Source organism: Nerophis lumbriciformis, linkage group LG25 (genome assembly GCF_033978685.3).
Source record: "Nerophis lumbriciformis linkage group LG25, RoL_Nlum_v2.1, whole genome shotgun sequence".
NCBI classification, from domain to species: domain Eukaryota; kingdom Metazoa; phylum Chordata; class Actinopteri; order Syngnathiformes; family Syngnathidae; genus Nerophis; species Nerophis lumbriciformis.
In genome coordinates this window covers 36,569,303-36,591,059 of record NC_084572.2, presented here as the reverse complement: position 1 = coordinate 36,591,059, position 21,757 = coordinate 36,569,303, and the positions used below count along the sequence as shown (strand labels likewise).

Sequence of the window (21,757 nt, the reverse complement as noted above, 5' to 3'; positions counted from 1 at the left end):
ATGATGTTGATAATGTTGCTTATGTTTCTGATGTTGCTAATGTTGATGATGTTGCTGATGTTGATGATGTTGCTGATGATGTTGATGATGTTGCTTATGTTTCTGATGTTGATGATGTTGATGATGATGTTGCTGATGTTGCTGACGTTGATGATGATGTTGATGATGTTGATGATGTTGATGATGTTGCTGATGTTGATGATGTTGATGATGTTACTGATGTTGGTGATGTTGATGATGATGTTGATGATGTTGATGATGTTGCTTATGTTTCTGATGTTGATGATGTTGCTGATGTTGATGATGTTGATGATGTTGCTGATGTTGATGATGTTGATGATGTTACTGATGTTGGTGATGTTGATGATGTTGATGATGTTGCTGATGTTGCTGATGTTGATGATGTTGATGATGTTGATGATGTTGCTGATGTTGATGATGTTGATGATGTTACTGATGTTGGTGATGTTGATGATGTTGATGATGTTGCTGATGTTGATGATGTTGATGATGTTACTGATGTTGCTGATGTTGATGATGTTGATGATGTTGCTGATGTTGCTGATGTTGATGATGTTGATGATGTTGATGATGTTGCTTATGTTTCTGATGTTGATGATGTTGCTGATGTTGCTGACGTTGATGATGATGTTGATGATGTTGATGATGTTGATGATGTTGCTTATGTTTCTGATGTTGATGATGTTGATGATGATGTTGCTGATGTTGCTGACGTTGATGATGTTGCTTATGTTTCTGATGTTGATGATGTTGCTGATGTTGCTGACGTTGATGATGTTGATGATGTTGATGACGTTGGCGGTATTGAAGGTGTTGTTGATGTTGATGCAGCTGATGTTGACAGACAAGTGAGCGTGTATGCTGCTGATGCTGATGTTGTTAATGCACGTGCATGTGAGTGTGCACGTGAGCTGCTGCCCCTCCCACCAGACAGAGCCCCGCCCGCCCAACCTGCTTATTCCTCCAAGCGCTCCACCAGATCAGGGATCACAAGCCGACACGTCGTCTGGACATGCGCGGGCTCCTGGAGAGCAGCTGGAGGAGGTTCGGCCCGGCGGGTCGGGGCTCGTACGACTGGGTCACCTCAGCACCTTCGGGCCAGGACAAGCAGGTCACTTAGTCTCATATCAGCTGCTATCCACTTTTGCTGGGATGACCTCCACCGAGGAGCTCGTTATTAGTGATGACCAGTTAACTGGTTAGTAGGTTGAGTGATGGTGACTAGTTAACTTGTTAGACGGCAGTGTGGTGATGACTAGTTAGCTGGTTAATATAATATGTGGTGGTGACTAGTCATCTTGTTAATATGATATGTGATGCGGACTAGTTAGCTGGTTAATATGATATATGGTGACGCCTAGTTAGCTGGTTAATGTAACATGCGGTGATGACTAGTTATCTTGTTAGTATGATATATGATGATGACTATTTAGCTGGTTAATATGATATGTGGTGATGACTAGTTATCTTGTTAGTATGATATGTGATGATGACTATTTAGCTGGTTAATATGATATGTGGTGATGACTAGTTATCTTGTTAGTGGGATATGTGATGATGACTATTTAGCTGGATAATAGATTAGATGACATTCGTTATCAACAATTACTTTTAATTTCATTTCAAGTTTGGTTGCAGACTAAAATATGACATTATCAACTCACGTGCACTCACACGTGCACTCACACGTGCACTCACACGTGCACTCACATGCGCGCAGGGCTTCAACTGGAACGACCTGGGAGAAGACCGGAAGTACGAGTTGCTGGTCTACGTGGTCCTCCCGGTGGCCTCGGTCCTCCTGCTGGTCCTGGCGCTGGTCCTGGTGTGCCGCCGTTGTTCCAGGTCCAAGCTGAGCCTGGCCGACTTCGTGGCCCTAGACCTGCGGGACGGCGACGGCGGCGGCGCCGAGATCCTGTCCTCGCTGACTCTCAACGCCGAGCGCCACGGCAGCACCAGCTCCGCCGGCTCCGACGGCGTCTTCGTCATGGTGTACCTGCCCCCGCCCTACCAAGAGACCCTCACCAAGATCACCAGGGCCGCCAGCCTGGCCAGCTCCAAGGACGCCGAGTCTGTCAGGATCGAAGACCTGGAGGCCAGGCTGTGCCCGGACATCAGGTCCAGCGGTCACTACGTGTGATCCGACGCTCCGCGACTCCAAAACAATGTTGACCCCGCTTTTGGTTTTTGGTGGCGCTGAAGAACCCGGTTGAGATGCACGTTGTCCACTCATCAAGCGTCCTCTCAAAGACTGCTGGGATTCTTTTGCTTTCCTTTGTGAGCATTCGTGAAGTGCACCACTTCTTGGTCCACAACCAGGAGTCCCCAGTCCAGTTTCTACCAAGCAGTACACTTTGTCCATGCTGGACCATACCGTACCGTGTCACGCTAGACTGTACCGTACTATATCATGCTGGACCATATCATGCCGGACCGTACCGTACCATTATCATGCCGTACCATATCATGTTGGACCATACTGTAACATCATCATACAGGACCATATCAAACCCGACCATGCCGGACCATACCGTACCATATCATGCCAGACCGTACCGTACCATATCATACTGGACCATACCGTACCATAGTCATACCCGACCATACCGTACCATATCATGCGAGACCATACCGTACTATATCATGCCGGATCATACCGTACCAAATCATATCGTACCATACTCATACTGTACCATTATCTTACCGTGTCATGTCATGCGAAACCGTACCATACCATAATCATATCGTACCATATCATGCCGGATCATAATATACCATACCAAACTGAACGATACCGTACCATAATCATACCAGACCGTACTGTACCATATCATGCCAGACCACACCGTACCATGTCATACTAGACCATACTGTACCATATCATGCCAGACCATACCATATCATACTAGACCATACCGTACTATATCATGCCGGACCATACCGTACCATACTCATACCGTACCATTAGCTTACCGTGTCATGTCAAGCGAAACCGTACCATACCATAATCATATCGTACCATATCATGCCGGATCATAATATACCATACCAAACTGAACGATACCGTGCCATAAACATACCAGACCGTACTGTACCATATCATGCCAGACCACACCGTACCACATCATACTAGACCATACCATATCATACTAGACCATACCGTACTATATCATGCCGGACCATACCGTACCATACTCGTACCGTACCATCTCATGCCGGACCATACTGGACCATAATTATGCCGTACCATATCATGCCAGACCATACCGTACCATATCATACTAGACCATACTGTACCATATCATGCCAGACCATACTAGACCATACCGTACTATATCATGCCGGACCAAACCATACCATACTCATACCGTACCATTATCTTACCGTGTCATGTCATGCGAAACCGTACCATACCATAATCATATCGTACCATATCATGCCGGATCATAATATACCATACCAAACTGAACGATACCGTACCATAATCATACCAGACCGTACTGTACCATATCATGCCAGACCACACCGTACCATGTCATACTAGACCATACTGTACCATATCATGCCAGACCATACCATATCATACTAGACCATACTGTACTATATCATGCCGGACCATACCGTACCATACTCATACCGTGCCATTATCTTACCGTGTCATGTCATGCGAAACCGTACCATACCATAATCATATCGTACCATATCATGCCGGATCATAATATACCATACCAAACTGAACGATACCGTACCATAATCATACCAGACCGTACTGTACCATATCATGCCAGACCACACCGTACCATATCATACTAGACCATACTGTACCATATCATGCCAGACCATACCATATCATACTAGACCATACCATACTATATCATGCCGGACCATACCATACCATACTCATACCGTACCATTAGCTTACCGTGTCATGTCAAGCGAAACCGTACCATACCATAATCATATCGTACCATATCATGCCGGATCATAATATACCATACCAAACTGAACGATACCGTACCATAATCATACCAGACCATACTGCACCATATCATGCCAGACCATACCGTACCATATCATACTAGACCATACCATACCACACTAGACCATACCGTACTATATCATGCCGGACCGTACCGTACCATATCATAGTAGACCATACCATATCATACTAGACCATACCGTACTATATCATGCCGGACCGTACCGTACCATATCATACTAGACCATACCATATCATACTAGACCATACCGTACTATATCATGCCGGACCATACCGTACCATCTCATGCCGGACCATACTGGACCATAATTATGCCGTACCATATCATGCCAGACCATAGCGTACCATATCATACTAGACCATACTGTACCATATCATGCCAGACCATACCATATCATACTAGACCATACCGTACTATATCATGCCGGACCATACCGTACCATACTCATACCGTACCATTATCTTACCGTGTCATGTCATGCGAAACCGTACCATACCATAATCATATCGTACCATATCATGCCGGATCATAATATACCATACCAAACTGAACGATACCGTACCATAATCATACCAGACCATACTGCACCATATCATGCCAGACCATACCGTACCATATCATACTAGACCATACCATACCACACTAGACCAGACCGTACTATATCATGCCGGACCATACCGCACCATATCATACTAGACCATACCATATTATACTAGACCATACCGTACTATATCATGCCAGACCATACCGCACCATATCATACTAGACCATACCATATCATACTAGACCATACCGTACTATATCATGCCGGACCATACCGTACCATCTCATGCCGGACCACACTGGACCATAATTATGCCGTACCATATCATGCCAGACCATACCGTACCATATCATACAAGACCATACTGTACCATATCATGCCAGACCATACCATATCATACTAGACCATACCGTACTATATCATGCCGGACCATACCATACCATACTCATACCGTACCATTATCTTACCGTGTCATGTCATGCGAAACCGTACCATACCATAATCATATCGTACCATATCATGCCGGATCATAATATACCATACCAAACTGAACGATACCGTACCATAATCATACCAGACCATACTGCACCATATCATGCCAGACTATACCGTACCATATCATACTAGACCATACCATACCACACTAGACCAGACCGTACTATATCATGCCGGACCATACCGCACCATATCATACTAGACCATACCATATTATACTAGACCATACCGTACTATATCATGCCAGACCATACCGCACCATATCATACTAGACCATACCATATCATACTAGACCATACCGTACCATCTCATGCCGGACCACACTGGACCATAATTATGCCGTACCATATCATGCCAGACCATACCGTACCATATCATACTAGACCATACTGTACCATATCATGCCAGACCATACCATATCATACTAGACCATACCGTACTATATCATGCCGGACCAAACCGTACCATACTCATACCGTACCATTATCTTACCGTGTCATGTCATGCGAAACCGTACCATACCATAATCATATTGTACCATATCATGCCGGATCATAATATACCATACCAAACTGAACGATACCGTACCATAATCATACCAGACCGTACTGTACCATATCATGCCAGACCACACCGTACCATGTCATACTAGACCATACTGTACCATATCATGCCAGACCATACCATATCATACTAGACCATACCGTACTATATCATGCCGGACCATACCGTACCATACTCATACCGTACCATTAGCTTACCGTGTCATGTCAAGCCAAACCGTACCATACCATAATCATATCGTTCCATATCATGCCGGATCATAATATACCATACCAAACTGAACGATACCGTACCATAAACATACCAGACCGTACTGTACCATATCATGCCAGACCACACCGTACCATATCATACTAGACCATACCATATCATACTAGACCATACCGTACTATATCATGCCGGACCATACCGTACCATACTCGTACCGTACCATCTCATGCCGGACCATACTGGACCATAATTATGCCGTACCATATCATGCCAGACCATACCGTACCATATCATACTAGACCATACTGTACCATATCATGTCCGACCATACTAGACCATACCGTACTATATCATGCCGGACCATACCATACCATACTCATACCGTACCATTATCTTACCGTGTCATGTCATGCGAAACCGTACCATACCATAATCATATCGTACCATATCATGCCGGATCATAATATACCATACCAAACTGAACGATACCGTACCATAATCATACCAGACCATACTGCACCATATCATGCCAGACCACACCGTACCATATCATACTAGACCATACTGTACCATATCATGCCAGACCATACCATATCATACTAGACCATACTGCACCATTTCATGCCAGACCATACCGTACCATATCATACTAGACCATACTGTACCATATCATGCCAGACCATACCATATCATACTAGACCATACCGTACTATATCATGCCGGACCATACCGTACCATACTCATACCGTACCATTATCTTACCATGTCATGCCAAACCGTACCATACCACAATCATATCGTACCATATCATGCCGGATCATAATATACCATACCAAACTGAACGATAACGTACCATAATCATACCAGACCATACTGCACCATATCATGCCAGACCATACCGTACCATATCATACTAGACCATACCATATCACACTAGACCATACCGTACTATATCATGCCGGACCGTACCGTACCATATCATACTAGACCATACCATATCACACTAGACCATACCGTACTATATCATGCCGGACCGTACCGTACCATATCATAGTAGACCATACCATATCATACTAGACCATACCGTACTATATCATCCCGGACCATACCGTACCATATCATACTAGACCATACCATATCATACTAGACCATACCGTACTATATCATGCCGGACCATACCGTACCATCTCATGCCGGACCATACTGGACCATAATTATGCCGTACCATATCATGCCAGACCATACCGTACCATAGCATACTAGACCATACCGTACCATATCATGCCGGACCTTACCATACCATAATCATACCGTACCATATAATGCTGGATCTTACCGTACCATAATCATATCAGACCACATCATACCGGACAATATCGTACCATATTTTGCCTGACCATATCGTACCATACCATAATAATGCCGAACCATACCGTGCCACTTTTTTGGCACGCTTCAAGTGGGAGGGTGACTAAAGGGGCGGAGCTAGACTCACTGAATGGTGAAGAAGAACGATGTCCTCCATTGTTGTTCTTCCTCCGTGTGTCCACGCGATGACGTCATCGTGTTATCATGTCGCGGTTATGTCGTGTTATCGTGTCGCGGTTATGTCGTGTTATCATGTCGCGGTTATGTCGTGTTATCGTGTACACTTCGTGAGCACAAAGTGGTCTGAAGCTGACTAAAAACAATGTCTGAAGTGTTCCGTTTTGCATGTTGTGGTGTTCTACTGCCCCCTGGTGTCCAACGTTAATAAATACAGCTTCAAACACAAACTGGATTTCTTACATACTTACATGACTTCTTTTTAGTGATTGTACGCTTTTTTTTCCTGTTAAATGTTATGCTTCAGGTGCGACTGTCATATTTTAGATCACGCGTAAATATTTTTTTTTTTTTACAAGTTATGATGTCGTATTTGAAACTTTTTAGATCGAAGTCGAGAAACAAAACTGTATGCTCTGAAAGCAGACAACTTCCTAGGTCAGGATGACGTCAGAAGTCACATGGTTGCTTTTTCTGCGCGCGCGTGTTTCTTGTCACATGCCGACGTGGCGGCCATCTTGGCAGGGGCAAATTTCCTATTGAAAACAATGCAACTCACTGCATTGTAAAGTGAAAATAAATCCTACAATTCTTATTCCTCACTTTTTAACACTATCTACCTTATTGACAGCGTAAACACGTGCGCTATTAATATGCAACATTTATTTGTTTTCCTTGACAATAATAAAAACAGTAAAAAAAAAAATTAAAAAAAAATAATGATAGTTTTCTTTGGCAATAATAAAAAACAGTAAAAAAAAACCAACCTAATACTGATAGTTTTCCTTGGCAATAATAAAAAACAGTAAAAAAAAAATATCTAATGAGAGTTTTCCTTGGCAATATTAAAAAACTGTCAAAAATAAATTGCAATAATGATAGTTTTCCTTGACAATAACAATAACAGTTAAAAAAAATGTATTGATAGTTTTCCTTGATGATAATAAAAAATTGCAAATAAAAAACTCTTTAATGATGGTTTTCCTTGAAAATAATAAAAACAGTAAAAAAAAAAAAAAAATGATAGTTTTCCTTGACAATAATAAAAAAAACAATTGATAGTTTTCCTTGACAATAATAAAAAACAATAAAAAAACTATTGATAGTTTTTCTCAACAATAATTAAAAAAAACTATTTAAAAAAAACTATTGATAGTTTTCCTTGACAATCATAAAAACAGTAAAAGAAAAAACAAAAAACTAATAATGATAGTTTTCTTTGGTAATAATAATAAATAGTAAAAAAAACAAAAAACTAATAATGATAGTTTTCTTTGGCAATAATAAAAAATAGTAAAAAAAATAACCTAATAATGATAGTTTTCCTTGGCAATAATAAAAAACTGTAAAAAATAAATTGCATTAATGATAAGTTTTCCTTGACAATAACAATAAACAGTTAAAAAAAATGTATTGATAGTTTTCCTTGATGATAATAAAAAATTGCAAATAAAAAACTCTTTAATGATGGTTTTCCTTGAAAATAATAAAAACAGTAAAAAAAAAATAAAAAATGATAGTTTTCCTTGACAATAATAAAAAAAACAATTGATAGTTTTCCTTGACAATAATAAAAAACAATAAAAAAACTATTGATAGTTTTTCTTAACAATAATTAAAAAAAAACTATTTAAAAAAAACTATTGATAGTTTTCCTTGACAATCATAAAAAAAGTAAAAGAAAAAACAAAAAACTAATAATGATAGTTTTCTTTGGTAATAATAATAAATAGTAAAAAAACAACAACCTAATAATGATAGTCTTCTTTGGCAATAATAAAAAATAGTAAAAAAAAGAACCTAATAATGATAGTTTTCCTTGGCAATAATAATAAACTGTAAAAAATAAATTGCATTAATGATACGTTTTCCTTGACAATAACAATAAACAGTTAAAAAAAACTGTATTGATAGATTTATTTGACAATAATACAAAATAACAATTAAAAACCCTGTAACAATGATAGTTTTCCTTGACATCGGTATCAATGATTGTTTTCTGTAATAATAAAAACAATAAAAAAATAATAATTTAATAACGAGTTTTCCTTGACAATAATAAAAAAAACAGTAAAAAAAACACCACAAACTGTATTGATAGATTTCCTTGACAATGTTGATTGGCAACACTAAATTGGCCCTAGTGTGTGGATGTGAGTGTGAATGTTGTCTGTCTATCTGTGTTGGCCCTGCGATGAGGTGGCGACTTGTCCAGGGTGTACCCCGCCTTCCGCCCGGTTGTAGCTGAGATAGGCTCCAGCGCCCCCCGCAACCCCAAAAGGGAATAAGCGGTAGAAAATGGATGGATGGATATTTCTTTCATGCCGTCCACAACGATAGAACACACTGCGCGCACTTTGCCCCTACTATCTATGCTCGCTGCGAACATTGAGAGATGTAACATTGGAACATTTTATATCACGGTTATCATTATTATCACGGTGTTGTTGAATGAGCTCAAAAAGTACTTTTACGCACTGAAATATTCTAAACAATTTTTTGTTTTTTTTCAAAACAACTATAATAGACACACAAAATACTTTTTTGGGGGAGGCAATATTCATTATTATTCTGGCTTTTTAAGAGACATATTTTTATTTGAGTGTTTGAATATGTTTATCTTCCATTTTAACATGTTACATTTTCGACAAATTATTATTGGTGAATGTTGACAACATTTTATTGATAGAGGCAAATTGAGTGTTCAGTCTGATTTGTATAAGTTCAGTTCTGTTGTAGACCCCTTTGTCTGTGTTAATAAAGTTATTTAAAAAACAATTCCGCCTGTGTTAATAAAGTTATTTAAAAAAACACATCCGTGTCTGTGTTAATAAAGTTATTTTTTAAAAACCCTGTGTTAATAGTTATTTAAAAAACACCTCCGTCTGTCTTAATAAATGTATTTTAAAAAACCCACCTCCGTCTGTGTTAATAGTTATTTAAAAAAAACAATTCCGTCTGTGTTAATAAAGTTATTTTTAAAAAAACACCTCCGTTTGTGTTAATAAAGTTATATTTTTAAAACACCGCCGTCTGTGTTAATAAAGTTATTTTTTTAAAACACCGCCATCTGTGTTAATAAAGTTATAAAAAAAACATGTCTGTCTGTGTTAATAAAGGTATTTAAAAAAACACATCCGTGTCTGTGTTAATAAAGTTATTTTTAAAGAACCCTGTGTTAATAGTTATTTAAAAAAAACACCTCCGTCTGTCTTAATAAATGTATTTTAAAAAACCCACCTCCGTCTGTGTTAATAGTTATTTAAAAAAAACAATTCCGTCTGTGTTAATAAAGTAATTTTTTTTAAAACACCGCCGTCTGTGTTAATAAAGTTATAAAAAAACATGTCTGTCTGTGTTAATAAAGTTGTTTAAAAAAAAAAACACCGCCGTCTGTGTTAATAGTTATTTAAAAAACACCTCCGTCTGTGTTAATAGTTATTTAAAAAAAACAATTCCGTCTGTGTTAATAAAGTTATTTTTTTAAAACACCGCCGTCTGTGTTAATAAAGTTATTTTTTTTAAACACCGCCGTCTGTGTTAATAAAGTTATACAAAAAACATGTCTGTCTGTGTTAATAAAGTTGTTATAAAAAAACACAGCCATCTGTGTTAATAGTTATTTAAAAAAACAATTCCGTCTGTGTTAATAAAGTTATTTTAAAAAACACACCCGTGTCTGTCTAAATAAAGTTATTAAAAAAAAAAAAACCTGTCTGTGTTAATAAAGTTATTTAAAAAAACACCTCCGTCTCTGTTAATAAAGTTATTTTAAAAAACCCACGTCCGTCTGTGTTGAAGTTATTAAAAAAAAGTCTGTCTTTGTTAATAAAGTTATTTAAAAAAACACCTCCGTCTGTGTTAATAGTTATTTAAAAAACACCTCCGTCTGTGTTAATAAATGTATTTTAATAAACCCACCTCTGTCTGTGTTGATAGTTATTTTAAAAAAAACAATTCCGTCTGTGTTAATAAAGTTATTTAAAAAAACACATCCGTGTCTGTCTAAATAAAGTTATTTAAAAAAAAACACCTGTCTGTGTTAATAGTTATTTAAAAAAAACAACCTCTGTCTGTGTTAATAAAGTTATTTTACAAAAAACACTTGCGTCTGTGTTGAAGTTATTAAAAAAAGCACCTCCGTCTGTGTTAATAAAATTATTTAAAAAACACCTACGTGTCTGTGTTAATAAAGTTATAAAAAAACACACCTCAGTCTGTGTTAATAAAGTTGTTTTAAAAAAACACCTCAGTCTGTGTAAAGTTATTTAAAAAAACCTAAGTCTGTGTTAATAAAGATATAAAAGATAAAAGAAACCCTCTGTATCAATAAAGTTATTTTAAAAACACCTGAGAACATGAGGCAAACATTTTTGTGATTACTAACTCATATTGTATTTGTCTTTTGGTCAAAGGTTACTCTGCAAATGCGTTACTTGAGTGATTGATGCTGTATTGCTGCCTTTTCCAAGATGTAAACAAAACATTCCTTCGCACCAACTTCTCCTCGATCTTCTCACATCTAAAAGGCGGACAGAAATATCTGAAAAATGTCTTTGTTCTCTTTTGCTCTCTTCCTTCTTTCTGTTAGCAGCTGCTTCTCTGCAAACGTGTGCTATTTGAGATCTCAAATAAATACTAAAAAGACCTTTGAATAGAAAAAAAAAAAATCCGAAAAACACTGGAAACAAAGTCCACTTTTATGTTAGACTGAGTGATTTCCGCAAAGAAAACAGTAGATCGGGAAAGAATTTATTGTTCATACGAGATCAAACACACTCATCGAGGAAGTCGGTGACGGCGTAACACTGAGGGCTGGCCGTCCTGAACACATTCCTGTTGGTTTCATAAAAAAAAATAAAAAAAATGTTTGAATACATTTTTAAACATGAGACCAACAACACATTAAATCAAGGGTGTCCAAACTTTTTGACTGGATTGAGCTAAAAAAAAAAACCTGATATATATATATATATATATATATATATATATATATATATATATATATATATATATATATATATATATATATATATATATATATATATATATATCAGGGTTTATATATATATATATATATATATATATATATATATATATATATATATACAGTCGTGATCAAAAGTTTACATACACTAGTAAAGAACATAATGTCATGGCTGTCTTGAGTTTCCAATCATTTCTACAACTCTTTATTTTTTGTGATAGAGTGATTGGAGCACATACTTGTTGCTCACAAAAAACATTCATGAAGCTTGCTTCTTTTATGAATTTATTATGAGTCCTGAAGAATTTGGAGGTAATCCTCCTTTGTCGTTGTCCCATTTACTCTCTGTCAAGCAGCAGTTCCATTGGCAGCAAAACAGGCCCAGAGCATAATACTACCACCACCATGCTTGACGGTAGGCTTGGTGTTCCTGGGATTAAAGGCCTCACCTTTTCTCCTCCAAACATATTGCTGGGTATTGTGTCACGGCGCGGATTCGAACCCGCTTCCCTCCTGCAACTGAGTGTCACAGTTCCTCCTCGCCTGCAGACAATCGCCGATCTGCACACCTGGGACTGATGAGGGCGAGCTGGATAAAGAACCAGTGGACCCAAGGATCCAGGCGGGAACTTAGTTTCTCTATGGTGTACCTACCCTCCGTCGCCCTGAAAGTGAGCTGTGCGTCTCACTTCTCCCTGGAGCTCCCTCTGGACTCTGACTGCCTCCCGCGTTCCTCGACTACTCGCTCGCCCCCGGACTCTGACGTCTCTCTCTGCCCCACGGACCTCACGTGAATCTAGGTACCCTTCTGCGTTGCCCTCTTTGGTTTTGTCTGCTTCCTCATTCAACATTTACGGTAACACTCAACAGCTAATCTACACACATACGCTCTTGGATTTTGTTACACACCATTCTATAGTTTATTAGTATTGTTTTGTATGATATATATATATATATATATATATATATATATATATATATATATATATATATATATATATATATATATATAATAAATCATTGAACATTACTGCCCTCTAGTGTCTGTTGCCGTCACCTCCCCTCAGTACCATAACATATTGTGGCCAAACAGCTCAATTTTTGTTTCATCTGGCATCACATGGACAAAGATAAGACCTTCTGGAGGAAAGTTCTCTGGTCAGCTGAAACAAAAATTGAGCTGTTTGGCCACAATACCCAGCAATATGTTTGGAGGAGAAAAGGTGAGGCATGTAATCCCAGGAACACCATACCTACCGTCAAGCATGGTGGTGGTAGTATTATGCTCTGAGCCTGTTTTGCTGCCAATGGAACTTGTGCTTTACAGAGAGTAAATGAAACAATGAAAAAGGAGAATTACCTCCAAATTCTTCAGGACAAACTAAAATCATCAGTCCGGAGGTTGGATCTTGGGCACAGTTGGGTGTTCCAACAGGACAATGACCCCAAACACACGTCAAAAAGGGGTAAAGGAATGGCTAAATCAGGCTGGAACGAAAGTTTTAGAATGGCCTTCCCAGAGTCCTAACTTAAACGTGTGGACAATGCTGAAGAAACAAGTCCATGTCAGAAAACCATACATTCGTAAAAGAAGCAAACTTCATGAATGTTTTTTGTGACCAACAAGTATGTGCTCCAATCACTCTATGTATGTGTTTGTGTTTGTACATATTATAACACTAGGATGGATATATAATTGATATAATGGATGTACAATTAATATAATTGGAAAATTAAAAGTATTTAAAAGTTATTATTTACTTCCGTGACGACGTCCTTAAAGTTTTGTAACCAAACCGAAATATCCAGCAGCTAAAATGTGCCAAACATGAATACGTGTGGAGAGTGTTTTTGCATTTTCCCATCATGCATTGTAATGCATTTAAATGGGTGTAATTTTGAACATTTGTATGGTATTTTGGCGTTTTTTTTATAATATCCCCAAAGTTCCGTGAGCAGGTTGTGTTATGTGTGAACATGTTAGTTGCATTTTATTTTTATTTATTTTTTATTTATTTATTTTTTTTGCACCATGACTAGGGAAGGTTGTTTGGATTGTGTCATTAAATATTTGTATGGTGTTTGGACGTTTTTCATAATATCCACAAGCTTCAGTGAGCAGGTTGTGTTATGTTTGTTGACCTTTATGTTGCCTTTTTTTTCTCCTTGCACTATGACCCGTTGTTTGGATTGTGTGATATAGGTAAATGCTGTGCTGTCATTTCAAAGGTCGCGGGCCGTAGTTTGGACACCCCTGCCAGACATGGACTAAGGTACATTTTGGACAATTGTACGTTTACAACTGTGCAAAAAAAACCCATTTCTGTTCCCGCTGCTCAAAGGAAGCCGATATCAGTGATTCCTGACCATACTGATATTGCAGACTATTGGCTGGTACCGATATCGATCCCATATGAAATCAGCAGGAATAAAACATACTTGTGAGTTATTTTGTAGTGCAGTTTTGATCAAGTGATATGCATGGATAGAAGTACTTGAACTGTGGAATGCTCTCCCTGACCACCTGAGGCTACCACAGACTGTGGATGCTTTTAAAAAAGGCTTTAAAACCCTTCCTTTAAAAAAAAAAAAGCCTTTTTTTTTTTTTTTTAGATATATGCATACTAGTTTTAGCTATTTTGCTGTTCTAGCTTTTATTTTTATAGATTTTTATATCTTTTTCAAATGTATTATTATTATTTTTTAATACACTGTAGCACTTTGAGGTTGTTTACTCAATGTAAAGTGCTTTTTACAAATAAAATCTATTATTATCATTATTATTATTGAACTAGGTCTGGACTGGATTCCTTACTATTTATGACACTTTTTTGGGTTCCGTATCGTTTCATGTATCATAATTTTAGTTCTTGTTTACCTGCACCCTCGCTTTCTGCTTCCTTTCTTACCAGTGCGTCTTTTCTATTGGTCAACCGAGTCTATAAAGTCTTTGCCATTAAGTTGAATGTGCAAGTCCGGTCTTTCGTTGAGTCCAAAGAAGTGTTTATACTGTAAGTATTGTGCCTAATACACACCAGCTGTTTGACTGTAACGTGCATTTTAGTTGTAGTTTTCATGAACACATTTAGAGGTGGTAAAATCGTCATGTAAAATTGATCATGCTAATCAGCAGCATGTCTATGGGATATTCAATGTAAATTAGCATCAAGCTAGCACGTTTTAGATACATTATTTTCATGATGAAATGTTGCAGAGAAGATGTTTTCCATCCATCCATCTGCTTCCGCTTATCCGAGGTCGGGTCGCGGGGGAAGCAGCCTAAGCAGGGAAGCCCAGACTTCCCTCTCCCCAGCCACTCGGTCCAGCTCTTCCCGGGGAATCCTGAGGCGTTCCCAGGCCAGCCGGGAGACATAGTCTTCCCAACGTGTCCTGGGTCTTCCCCGTAGCCTCCTACTGGTCGGACGTGCCCGAAACACCTCCCTAGGGAGGCGTTCGGGTGGCATCCTGACCAGATGCCCAAACCACCTCATCTGGCTCCTCTCCATGTGGAGGAGCAGCGGCTTTACTTTGAGCTCCCCCCGGATGGCAGAGCTTCTCACCCTATCTCTAAGAGAGAGCCCCGCCACCCGGCGGAGGAAACTCATTTCGGCCGCTTGTACCCGTGATCTTGTCCTTTCGGTCATAACCCAAAGCTCATGACCATAGGTGAGGATGGGAACGTAGATCGACCGGTAAATTGAGAGCTTTGCCTTCCGGCTCAGCTCCTTCGTCACCACAATGGATCGATACGGCGTCCGCAATACTGCAGACGACGCACCGATCCGCCTGTCGATCTCACGATCCACTCTTCCCTCACTCGTGAACAAGACTCTGAGGTACTTAAACTCCCACACTTGGGGCAAGATCTCCTCCCCAACCCGGAGATGGCACGCCACCTTTTTCCGGGCGAGAACCATGGACTCGGACTTGGAGGTGCTGATTCCCATCCCAGTTGCTTCACACTCGGCTGCGAACCGACCCAGTGAGAGCTAAAGATCTTGGCCAGATGAAGCCATCAGGACCACATCATCTGCAAAAATCAGAGACCTAATCCTGCAGCCACCAAACCAGATACCCTAAATGCCTTGACTGCGCCTAGAAATTCTGTCCATAAAAGTTATGAACAGAATCGGTGACAAAGGGCAGCCTTGGCGGAGTCCAACCCTCACTGGAAACGGGTCTGACTTACTGCCGGCAATGCGGACCAAGCTCTGACACTGATCATACAGGGAGCGGACCGCCACAATCAGACAGTCCGTTACCCCATACTCTCTGAGCACTCCCCACAAGACTTCCCTGGGTACACGGTTGAATGCCTTCTCCAAGTCCACAAAGCACATGTAGACTGGTTGGGCAAACTCCCATGCACCCTCAAGGACCCTGCCGAGAGTATAGAGCTGGTCCACAGTTAAGTTATTTTGTAGTTCATATATTGACATACGTTATTTCTGAGTGTTCACATTTACAGTGTTTTCTTAAAAGGTATCTGTCTGGTAAGCTAGCAAGAAGAGACATTAGCGGGCCAGACCAGACTGCTTGTATCGGACGTTTTAAATGCAAGCCGATGCTGATATTGGACCAATATCAATATGGGATCGGGACAGCCCTAGCCCTGACCTCACCAGTGGACACAAACTGTCGAAGTACTTAAGTCCAAAAGGGCGTACGCGAAAAAGGAGAAGGTGTAGTGAGTGGAACTTACATCCAGTACTGACTGGCCACGAAGCATTCGATGTCGTCCGTGATGTCATCGTCGATAAAAGCTAGACGAGGAAAAGGACGGATGGTGAAAACGTAGCGGATGAAAAGACTTCCCCAAGACTTACCAGTGCAGGGCGTCATGCAGATGTTGTTGGTCCAAGGATCGCTTAACTCGCAAAAAATGGAGTCAGACATCTGGAAAAGTCCATACAAAGTGTGAGAATACGGCTGGTGGTCCACATTATCGTCCGGTAACTGTCTCTTCCTACGTGTCCCTTGGTTTGTACTCCACATTTCATCCAAGTGCTTCTCCAACGCCGCCAGCTCAATCTGACGCGATATGTTTGCTAGACTGGTGTTAGACAATTGAACAAATATTGTGCTCATGGTTTCTACTTCAAGGGGTCTTGGGGTGGTGGTAGTACTTGGTAGTCCAGGGCGTCTTGCAGTGGTGGTGGTGGTAGTTAGTGGTTCAGGAGGTCTTGTGGTGGTAGTTAGTGGTCCAGGGGGTCTTGTGGTGGTGGTGGTGGTAGTTTCAGGGGGTCTTGTGGTGGCTGTGGTAGTTGATGGTTCAGGAGGTGTTGTTGTGTTGGTGGTAGTTGGTGGTTCAGGAGGTCTTGTGGAGGTGGTGGTAGTTAGTGGTTCAGGGGGTCTTGGAGTGGGGGTGGTGGTAGTAGGTGTTTCAGGGGGTCTTGTGGTGGCTGTGGTAGTTAGTGGTTCAGGAGGTCTTGGGGTGGTGGTGGTGGTAGTGGGTGTTTCGGGGGGTCTTGTGGTGGCTGTGGTAGTTGATGGTTCAGGGGGTCTTGTGGTGGTGGTGGTAGTTGATGGTTCAGGAGGTGTTGTTGTGTTGGTGGTAGTAGGTGGTTCAGGGGGTCTTGTGGTGGTAGTAGGTGTTTCAGGGGGTCTTGTGGTGGCTGTGGTAGTTGGTGGTTCAAGAGGTCTTGTGGTGGTAGTTAGTGGTTCAGTGGGTCTGGGGGTGGGGGTGGTGGTAGTAGGTGTTTCAGGGGGTCTTGTGGTGGCTGTGGTAGTTGGTGGTTCAGGAGGTTCTGTGGTGGTTGTAGTAGTTGGCGGTTCAGGGGATCTTGTGGTGTTGGGATTAGTGGGTGGTTCTGGAAGGCTTGTTGTGTTGGTGGTAGTTCGTGGTTCTGGAGGTCTTGTGGTGTTGGTGGTAGTTGGTGGTCCAGGAGGTCTTGTGGTGTTGGTGGTGGTCGGTGGTTCAGGAGGTCTTGTGGTGTTGTTAGTTGTTGGTTGAGGAGGCCTTGTAGTGTTGGTAGTTGGTAGTTCAGGAGATTTTGTGGTGTTGGTAGTTAGTGGTTCAGGAGGTCTTGTAGTGTTGGTTGGTAGTTCAGGAGGTCTTGTGGTGCTGGTTGGTAGTTCAGGAGGTCTTGTGGTGTTGGTGGCTGGTGATTCAGGAGGTCTTGTGGTGTTGGTAGTTGGTGGTTCAGGAGGCCTTGTGGTGTTGGTGGCTGGTGGTTCAGGAGGTCTTGTGGTGTTGGTAGTTGGTGGTTCAGGAGGTCTTGTGGTATTGGTATTTTGTAGTTCAGGTGGTCTTGTGGTGTTGGTAGTTGGTGGTTCAGGAGGTTTTGTGGTGTTGGTAGTTGGTGGTTCAGGAGGTTTTGTGGTGTTGGTAGTTGGTGGTTCAGGAGGTTTTGTGGTGTTGGTAGTAGGGTGAGGGACAATTGACACGGTGGGGACAGTCCGGACTAGACTGGTGTTCAGATTGGATATCCTCTCCACTTCACACAATACTGGAGAGTAAAAAGAAAGTTGTGTAAGAAAGAATGAAAAGTGTGTAGTATGTTGTGTGCTTTGAAGGTGTTAAAATGATGTTTAAGAAGAGTCATCTTCTGACCTACGGACAGGATGTTCCTTTTGAACATTTGAAGGCCTTCAGGCAGCACAATGACCTCATCAAGTCTCTTTTTGAGCTCACATCGAGAGACGACGCGGCTCTGGCACATCCTTGTCACCAGAACCGCTAGGACGACAAGCAGGATGGTCTTTGACCTCATCTCAGCAGCTTCTGCGGGAAGAACATCAGAAGTGAAGGAACTGGAAGGGAAATAACAGAATCAGCTTAAGTATGTTTTGTAATTCCGTGATAAGAAGCACGTCCAATGGCAGGAGAAGTTCTCCCCTCGTCAGTCTTTTATTTTTCTTGATCGCACATCCCTAAAGGATCTGTCCTAATGTGGAACCTTGAAGGATCCATCCTGATGTTGAATTTTAAAGGATTCGTCCTGATGGGAAACCATTAAGGGTAGTTCAGTTTGTCTTAGAAGACGTTTCGCCTCTCATCCAATCAGGTTTCATTAGTTAATGCTACTAGATGTAGATTGGTCAGATCTAGTCTTAGACTTAGATTGGTCAGATCTAGTCTCAGACTTAGATTGGTCAGATCTAGTCTCAGACTTAGATTGGTCAGATCTAGTCTTAGGCTTAGATTGGTCACATCTAGTCTCAGACTTAGATTGGTCAGATCTAGTCTCAGACTTAGATTGGTCAGATCTAGTCTCAGACTTAGATTGGTCAGATCTAGTCTCAGACTTAGGATTGGTCAGATCTAGTCTCAGACTTAGATTTGTCAGATCTAGTCTTAAACTTAGATTGGTCAGATCTAGTCTCAGGCTTAGATTGGTCAGATCTAGTCTCAGACTTAGATTGGTCAGATCTAGTCTCAGACTTAGATTGGTCAGATCTAGTCTCAGACTTAGATTGGTCAGATCTAGTCTCAGACTTAGATTGATCAGATCTAGTCTTAAACTTAGATTGGTCACATCTAGTCTTAGACTTAGATTGGTCAGATCTAGTCTCAGACTTAGATTGGTCAGATCTAGTCTCAGACTTAGATTGGTCAGATCTAGTCTTAGGCTTAGATTGATCAGATCTAGTCTCAGACTTAGATTGGTCAGATCTAGTCTCAGACTTAGATTGGTCAGATCTAGTCTCAGACTTAGATTGGTCAGATCTAGTCTCAGACTTAGATTGGTCAGATCTAGTCTTAGGCTTAGATTGGTCACATCTAGTCTCAGACTTAGATTGGTCAGATCTAGTCTTAGGCTTAGTTTGGTCAGATCTAGTCTCAGACTTAGATTGGTCAGATCTAGTCTCAGACTTAGATTTGTCAGATCTAGTCTTAAACTTAGATTGGTCAGATCTAGTCTCAGGCTTAGATTGGTCAGATCTAGTCTCAGACTTAGATTGGTCAGATCTAGTCTCAGACTTACATTGGTCAGATCTAGTCTCAGACTTAGATTGGTCAGATCTAGTCTCAGACTTAGATTGGTCAGATCTAGTCTTAGGCTTAGATTGGTCACATCTAGTCTCAGACTTAGATTGGTCAGATCTAGTCTCAGACTTAGATTGGTCAGATCTAGTCTCAGACTTAGATTGGTCAGATCTAGTCTTAGGCTTAGATTGATCAGATCTAGTCTCAGACTTAGATTGGTCAGATCTAGTCTCAGACTTAGATTGGTCAGATCTAGTCTCAGACTTAGATTGGTCAGATCTAGTCTCAGACTTAGATTGGTCAGATCTAGTCTCAGACTTAGATTGGTCAGATCTAGTTTTAGGCTTAGATTGGTCACATCTAGTCTCAGACTTAGATTGGTCAGATCTAGTCTCAGACTTAGATTGGTCAGATCTAGTCTCAGACTTAGATTGGTCAGATCTAGTCTTAGGCTTAGATTGATCAGATCTAGTCTCAGACTTAGATTGGTCAGATCTAGTCTCAGGCTTAGATTGGTCAGATCTAGTCTCAGACTTAGATTGGTCAGATCTAGTCTCAGACTTAGATTGGTCAGATCTAGTCTCAGACTTAGATTGGTCAGATCTAGTCTTAGGCTTAGATTGGTCAGATCTAGTCTCAGACTTATATTGGTCAGATCTAGTCTCAGACTTAGATTGGTCAGATCTAGTCTCAGACTTAGATTGGTCAGATCTAGTCTCAGGCTTAGATTGGTCAGATCTAGTCTCAGACTTAGATTGGTCAGATCTAGTCTCAGACTTAGATTGGTCAGATCTAGTCTCAGACTTAGATTGGTCAGATCTAGTCTTAGGCTTAGATTGATCAGATCTAGTCTCAGACTTAGATTGGTCAGATCTAGTCTCAGACTTAGATTGGTCAGATCTAGTCTCAGACTTAGATTGGTCAGATCTAGTCTCAGACTTAGATTGGTCAGATCTAGTCTCAGACTTAGATTGGTCAGATCTAGTCTCAGACTTAGATTGGTCAGATCTAGTCTCAGACTTAGATTGGTCAGATCTAGTCTCAGACTTAGATTGATCAGATCTAGTCTCAGACTTAGGTTGGTCAGATCTAGTCTTAGGCTTAGATTGGTCAGATCTAGTCTTAAACTTAGATTGGTCAGATCTAGTCTTAAACTTAGATTGGTCAGATCTAGTCTCAGACTTAGATTGGTCAGATCTAGTCTCAGCTTTAGATTGGTCAGATCTAGTCTCAGACTTAGATTTGTCAGATCTAGTCTTAGGCTTAGATTGGTCAGATCTAGTCTCAGACTTAGATTGATCAGATCTAGTCTTAAACTTAGATTGGTCAGATCTAGTCTTAGACTTAGATTGATCAGATCTAGTCTCAGACTTAGATTGATCAGATCTAGTCTTAGACTTAGATTGATCAGATCTAGTCTTAGACTTTGATTGATCAGATCTAGTCTCAGACTTAGGTTG

The 21,757-nt window shown here is 40.5% G+C and overlaps 2 protein-coding genes across 4 annotated transcripts in view; one reads left to right on the top strand and one right to left on the bottom strand.

Annotated features, from left to right (window-relative positions):
- Window positions 1-1,032: 1,032 nt before the first annotated feature.
- On the top strand, window positions 1,033-3,522 carry LOC140679811 (small integral membrane protein 28). The gene is made up of 2 exons (XM_072916035.1): window positions 1,033-1,132; window positions 1,742-3,522. Exons 1-2 carry the CDS (start codon window positions 1,034-1,036, stop codon window positions 2,159-2,161), a joined length of 519 nt encoding a protein of 172 aa, XP_072772136.1. The 5' UTR covers window position 1,033; the 3' UTR covers window positions 2,162-3,522.
- Window positions 3,523-11,443: 7,921 nt separating this feature from the next.
- LOC133621896 (uncharacterized) overlaps window positions 11,444-21,757 on the bottom strand; it is a 14,137-nt gene continuing 3,823 nt past the window's right edge. Inside the window, exons 2-6 of one of the 3 annotated variants that reach the window (XM_061984328.2) lie at window positions 18,921-19,091; window positions 18,391-18,816; window positions 17,194-18,357; window positions 17,070-17,130; window positions 11,444-12,216 (exon numbers count right to left, since the gene is read on the bottom strand). In XM_061984328.2, the coding sequence (XP_061840312.2) occupies window positions 12,150-12,216; window positions 17,070-17,130; window positions 17,194-18,357; window positions 18,391-18,816; window positions 18,921-19,080 (1,878 nt within the window). In that variant the 5' untranslated portion in view covers window positions 19,081-19,091 and the 3' untranslated portion in view covers window positions 11,444-12,149. Of the gene's footprint in view, window positions 12,217-17,069; window positions 17,131-17,193; window positions 18,817-18,920; window positions 19,092-21,757 lie in introns of all 3 variants that reach the window. The other 2 variants (XM_061984329.2, XM_061984327.2) reach the window with 2 other exon arrangements.